Genomic DNA, 7,302 nt, shown 5'->3' with positions numbered 1-7,302 from the left:
TATATATATATATATATATATATATATATATATTCCTCTGATTCATCACTTTTCTAGTCAAAGAAACAATTAATGGGGGACAAACACATACTCATACCTTGATATTCCTGATATCCAGACTTGAACCGGCTTGCAGAAGTTTGTCAACAGCGCTAACATTTCCAGCTGCAATTGCCCAGTGGAGTGGAGTGTTCTGGTGAACTTTATCTACTACATTGATAGAAGGATTAAACTTTAAAAGAAATCCAGTGGGTTCTGGTCTGCATATTAAAAAAAAAAGATAAGTAACACAATGTATTTAGCATTAGATAACTTATACTAGGAAATTATATACATTGTCTAAATGCACCAGAAAATATTTATTAGGTGCCTACAACATGTTATGCGAGGTAATGTGGAACATCTACTCCAATGTTATCTCCTTATAAATATATATATATATATGTGTGTGTGTGTGTGTGTGTGTGTGTGTGTGTGTGTGTGTGTGCGCGCGCGCACAGGCAAAGGAAATGAGATTTCATCTACATTGGGAACCCTCTCTAACAACCTAGATCTATTCATAGAGAAAGTCCTAGAAAGCTGCCTGAGGCACAGAGATGTTAAGTAACTTGCTAAAGTCACACAGTGTCAGAGGTGATATTTGAATCCAAGGCTTCCTGACTTTAAATCCAGTCATCGTCATCATCATTGTCATTGTCATCATCATCATCATCATCATCGCTGGCATTTATATAGCACCTACTATTTGCTAGACGTTATACTCCACCCTCTACTAATATTATCTCATTTAATTCTTCTAAAATCCTTAGAAGGTAGGTACTATTATTATCTCTATTTCACAATTGAGGAAATTGAGACAGACAGAAGTTAAATGAATTGTCCAGAATCTTGTGGCTAGTAAATATCTGAGGATGAATTTGAATTTAGGTCTTCCTGACTCCAGGCCCAGTAATCTAACCACTGGGCCCCCAGCTATCTCCTGTATCTCTTATGTCACATTGCTTCTATGTATATTAATACTTACAATTACTTAATTTATTTTATTTTAGAATAAGATATATTAATTGTTGAATAAATAAATTAATGAATAAATGCATGACTTCAGAGAATTTACTGTTTAGCTAGGAAAATGAGAAAAGATGGGACAAAAATGGGAGAAAAGAACCACCAAATAAGAGTGAATAATATAAAAAAAATAAAATTGACCAGTTGTGCATTAGTGAAATTCATAAATTCACCTAAAGAAATCTGAAAACTCAAATCAAGAAATATTTATTAAATACTTATTATGGGCAAGGAATTTTCCTAGAGATTGTGGGAAAGTAGAACTGTATAAAATATGGTTCCAAATGTCATCTTCGTAGAAGGTCACTTGGCAGAGCTTAAATACTGATACAAATTTGATGGTCAAATATCATATTCCCATTGCTTTCCCAGAATTTATAGCATGCCCTAAATTAAAAAAATAAAATAAAAAAATTATTATGGCAAAGAAAGTGAAATTCCTATGGCTTTTCTTAAAGCTAATAATAATAGCTCATATTTTATCTATTTTGAATAGTATGGACAAATGAAGAGAAACTCTGAATCTTCATCTATCTTAAAGTGATGGGCCAGAATCCAATGGAGTAAAAGCAAAACTGCAGAGAATCTTATAAATCATCTAGTTCAATGCCCTCATTTTATAGCTTAGAAAACCAAATATTTTTATACACATCTCATCAACTTGTTCCTTTCTACTATGGATGCTCTAAGGAACCTAAATACTGAAATAGCCACTTCTCTTCTAGTTTCTAAGGAAATGATGGCATTTCAAACTTGATATTATGGTTATGGAAACTGATACAAGAAAGAAAGAGAAGACAAAAACAACAAATTTTGGGGATTTAAAATGAATGGCATTACCTCCTTCTTTTATTGATAAAGAAACTGTAGTTGTGAAGCACCATATACATGCTTTACCTGACTAACATATAAGCTATTTTTGATTAACTAAATTTTGCCTAATTTATATACTTTTTCATAAGAGCTGAAAGGAGGGAAAAGATATTTGGGGAAATGAAAAGTGATGTAAAATATCAATAAAAGTATAAAAAGTAAAAAAAAATGTGAATGGTTTAGCCTTGGAGAACAGATGATAAAATATATCCCTTCTCTTTGTAGCCAAGTGAGGCAAAATGGGAATGGAATATGGTTGTCAGATTAAAGTCTCTGGTTTTGCTTAACTGATTTTCTTTATTTCAAGGGAGAGAACAAATAAAGGGTGGTGAGGTGTCAATATTATGCTGGCATAAAACAAAGGCATCAATCAACATTTTAAAAAATGATAAATAAAAAATTAAATGAATAGCATTATAAAAGCATAGGCTTCTCTTGTTTCAAATTTGGTTTCTAGAATGAAAAGCTGACAGCTGATCTATGGAAGGGCAGACTACTGGAAAACGCTAACACTGAAAGTAAAATATAGAGCTTTTGCACAAACACCAGTTTTCATGGCTAACAATCTTATGGATTTGTGACGACAAATACAGAAAAGAGCTAAAGTTTTAAGTGCCTCATAGGATTGTATATAAAAATGATTTTTCTCCAAATCAATTATACTTAATATTCTTGCAGTATCTACAGTACATTCATAGAGGGCTCAAAGAATATGTTTATGAGGTTTATACCTTTCTTTTGCAGAGCTACATTTTATCATTTAGATTTCAGGCTACAGCCATTAAAAAAAATCCGCATCCCTAAACTTAGAAACACGAGTCAAGTTAATGAGCCTGCACCACTGAATCTATAATCAATCCGAATTTTTAATCATCATTAAATTAGACTTTTCATCATAACAAGTCAATGCTTTCAGAAAACACATTTCAGTGGTGTTCCAAAATGCAATTACATCAAAAAGACTATTCACAGTTCTACTACAATTCTTTTATTAGTACATTTTCAAATTTCAACCTACACAGACTTAATGAAATACATATATGTAAAAAAATTGAGAATTAGACTAAGTACAACTCAATAAAGCTCATTACTTACCCAAGTACTTTGTGCGCTGACAGCATGAGTGGTGTTTGCCCATTTAAATCTGTTGTATCTATACTCTATTTCAAAAAGAAGAGAAGAGTTGTTCAACATCACTCTTCATATATACTTCAATATTTCAAGGTTGCATGGGATCTCTCAACTATGAATATAGAGCCTAGTTCCTTTATACCTTAGTAAACAATCTCTGTAAACTGCTGAGGCATCACTCATTGGCCAACTTCATCTTCAAGACATCCCTCCACTAGATTCCAAGCTGCCTGTACCAGAAACCAAGTCCTGGGGATTTAACCGTTTAATATCTAGAACTGCCCCCTCTAGGGCTCCAACATCCTGACTAATGGTTGCACTAATCACCTACTACAGCTAAGCGTGGCTATAGCTACACTTCATTTCACTCCTCTATGGCTCTAATCCCCTGTCCTGTAATTTTTCAAGCCAAATATCCTTCCTGGCTAGCACTCTTTTATATGTATTATCTGCCTCTATTAGAACGTATGCTCTTTGAGGGCAGGAATAGTCCTTGCTTTTGTATTTGTCTTTTCAACACTTAGTACAAAGCTTGACACATAATGAACATTCTTTCATTCACCTTTCTCCAGTTAGGGAATCGGGTCCTCAGATGACAAAAACAGTCCAGTGTTAGAACTGAACATAAAGCTTTTATGGTTTGATAGGAATTGGCAGAGCTTGTACTCTGTTGGTCTACTTTTCAAGAACCCAGGGTCCCTTTTATGTCATGATGAGACATCAGAGGAGGACTTTGGTGGAGAAACTTTTCAAATATGTCATGCAAATATGTAGTTAGAATTCTCTTTATTTTGTCAACATAAATACTTTGTACCATACAATCCAGCACCATAGTTGTAAAGATAGTTCAGACAGCATTTTGATTAATCTAATGTCTTTTATTCCATAGACTGAAGTGGCTTTTATACTAGTATTTAAAAGGAAATAGGGTATGATTCAATCCTTTGAGAAAATGAGATAGGAAGAAAGTTGGAAAAGACAATGATGGAACTCTTTGCAATCAGCAAGTTATGGTTATAATAAATGAGAATCAGAGACAACAACCTCAGAAACTCTTTCCATACTCTGGATTACAGTTTTACACACAGTAGCTTCATCAGAAACATGCTCAAATCTATTAAAAGGCCCATGGATTTGTTGAGTTCCCTCTCATTTGAGGTCTTCAGACAGAGGCTGAAGGACTACTTATGCAGGGTGTTAAAGAGGAAGTACCTGTTCGGGAAGGAAATTTTTTTCAAATAAACTTCAATACCTCAAGGATGCATGATGGCCTCTGTGGGCTCCTTCCAAATCTGAGGTTCTATGATTCAGAGATATGCTGTATATAGTCATGTACAACAGAGTCAGCAAATACTGCCTTTAATTAATAAAGGCTATATGTGCTTTTAAGTACTGAAATATACAGTGTCCCCAAAATCTTTTAGCTTCAATAGCATAAAACTGCCCTAAAACTTCTAGAATGCCTTATATGAAGACAACCAAAGGGAAGGATATGGAAGAATTCTTTATTACTCCTACTCCTTTCTAATTTATGACTCAAGAGGTTATAATTATTCTACTTCAATTAGCTCAGACTGATGGAAAGTGCTTGTTTAAACCAACTGCAATCATTTGATAGCATTTGTGCAAACATGTTTTCAGTCTAAGTCTGCTGGTATGTAAACTGTTTTCCCACCAGAAAGCACATGTCTTCAGCAGATATAGTTGCCAATGAAAACTCCACTTCTAGTAGCCTGTAATTTAACCTATCATATTGAACTACAAATGGATGCCTCATTGGGCAAGTCTTTTTTCACAGAATTATTTTTAAATACATGTAAAAATGTGATTCAAATTGGCCTTTTATCTACTCTATGGGTGATGGGTTAATTCTTAGGCTGTACTAACATTTTTTACATGTCACTGAAAGAAAAACCCAGGTTCCAAAGATATGTTTTAAAGATATAATGGAAATTGTTGGGTTCACATGGAAAACTACCACAGGCTTCCATCTAGTTAAGTTCTGCAGAGCCAAATGGTCTTTACTTTATGCCTGAATAGAGTAGATAAAAATGTAGTGCTCAATACCTACGCAAGGTATAGATATTTTAAGGTTCAATGAAAACTTCCATACTTTAATGGATTCTTTGCTTCAAGGCATATACTTTTCCTATCATTTAGATCATACATCAATGGTATATTAGCTTGAGAGATTCTTATTTATGACTCCTGATAAATCCTCTCTGAGGTGGTCACTCAGCATATGAGAGAGACAAAGAGAAAGAGAGACAAAGACAGAATATGTGTATGTGTATGTATGTGCATGTTTAAATATTTCACAGACCCTACTGAGAGTCATAGGCATCACCAAGAAAATACTGGTGTTTAAAAAAGGTGGACTTTTGCAGGAGAAAGAAGTTTTGGAAAAACTATAAAATTTCTCAAACATGATTTTAGCCTGACCTCTTATTTAGTTGTGGATCCAGTTTACTGTTCAATTGTAACACTAGTCTAAGATTTTGCATGTATCTAATAATCATGACGATGATGATAATAATAATAATGAATTAACTACAGGGACTGTCCTTAAACTATATGTGACGATCTGTTCATTATGTGTTATTCATATCCTTTAGTAGTCTAGTATGGATGACCAGGCCAGTACTTTAGTGTTAGTGGATCTCATTAACATTGCCCTGGAGGGTTTGATGGAGTCAGAGTTCTGTGTTTTACAAATAGGAACACTTGGAAAACATCCCCATTGAAAAGAAATTTTGTTTTATTTATTCTATTTTGGCAAGCATATATTTCTGTTTTATACCTTGCTTGATGATGATGGTACTCAGTAGAATACAAAGTGATCGTTGTGGTTGTATCTGTTAGAGAGACATGGATGATTTTAACATAAATGTTTAAACATCTTGTTTGAGGAAAACCTTTCATTGTGTTCTACCAAGTCAAATCTTTTTATTTTAATCAGCAAACAAATAGGCCTAACAAGATCTTCTTTCTTCTATCTTTCTCAGACAAAATGTGATTATAAATATGGAGTCTGCTGTAGAAATATGTCTGTGAAAGCTGGTCTGTTCTCTTCTCATGTTTTCATTAAGCATAAACTTGATGAATAAACTGACCATTCTCATGAGGATTTTATAAAGATGAACTAGTAGGTCTGTAAGCAGAGAGTTGCCAATGACTTCTTGTTCACCTATTTGTAATAACAGTATTCAATGGATCTGTTTCCTTATCAATTCCTGAGTTCCTTTCAGTGATGCAAATGGAAATCCATCCATGCCTACCACATCCTATATGACTCTTGTCCACGTTCTCCTATTAGTTTACCACAGGGGCATCACCTAAACACTACAAGCCATGCTCACTTTCTCTTGATATTGTGAGACCACCAGTGGAGCACACTGGCTGTCCACCTGTCATTCTCAATTCTTGTCATATGATCTACCCATCTTCTCTTTCTATCACAATTCCTTGATGTCATCTTCTTCTCCTGTTCTTTAGGATCCCTCATTAATTTTAATGTTATAACTTTTGCACACCTACTATGCATCTCTCCATTGCCCTTCAGAATTAGTCATATTCTATCATATGGCAACAATAGGAAAATGTTGTATTAAAAATATGGATAACTGCTTTCTTTCATGGGAAGCTTCAAATCAGTAATGGAGCTCTGCAGTTTACCAAAAGCAAATCTAATCCACTCTTTTCCTCCTATCCAACTCTGGACCAAATTTGTTGTCTATCAGTAATGTCTATCCTAGATATACATACTGATGGAAAAGTTCTATATAGTGTTCATCCAAATGCATGCTCACTTCTAGGCAATAGACATTATCATTATAGACCTCTTCCAGGAAGTAATCCAATATTCTAGAATTAGAGGAAATCAGCACAATGCCATATGCAAAAAAGAACATCCAAAGGACCCCACCATCCATAGAGATTGTAATGTAACCAAGAAACAGTACCATCCATACTATGTTCCTTTCTTTTAGAATATGAACCACTTTGAGATATTTTAAAAATCAAATTCCAAAAGTCTTTAAAATTGTGCCACATATGTAGATAGTGAGAGACATCTTTGTTTCCAATTTTATCTTATGTCATTACCATTTTTTCAACTGGCTATTGAGGTGGTACAGTCCAAAAGTAGTGATTCTATCTTGTTTCATGTACTATTTTATTATCCTCTTTCTATTCTTATCTATCAACAGACTTGGGATGGTCTGGCTTAGTAAC

General features: G+C 34.2%; 1 protein-coding gene across 1 annotated transcript in view; it reads right to left on the bottom strand.

The window, feature by feature from the left end:
• The window catches only part of ZDHHC13 (zinc finger DHHC-type palmitoyltransferase 13), a 108,004-nt gene that overhangs the window by 28,565 nt on the left and 72,137 nt on the right, over positions 1–7,302 (bottom strand). Inside the window, exons 7-8 of the mRNA XM_044681834.1 lie at positions 3,034–3,098; positions 98–260 (exon numbers count right to left, since the gene is read on the bottom strand). Coding sequence (XP_044537769.1) covers positions 98–260; positions 3,034–3,098 — 228 coding nt within the window. The remainder of the gene's footprint in view (positions 1–97; positions 261–3,033; positions 3,099–7,302) is intronic.

The sequence above is a fragment of the Gracilinanus agilis genome, chromosome 6, assembly GCF_016433145.1.
Source record: "Gracilinanus agilis isolate LMUSP501 chromosome 6, AgileGrace, whole genome shotgun sequence".
NCBI lineage: Eukaryota > Metazoa > Chordata > Mammalia > Didelphimorphia > Didelphidae > Gracilinanus > Gracilinanus agilis.
This window is presented reverse-complemented; position numbering and strand designations above follow the sequence as displayed.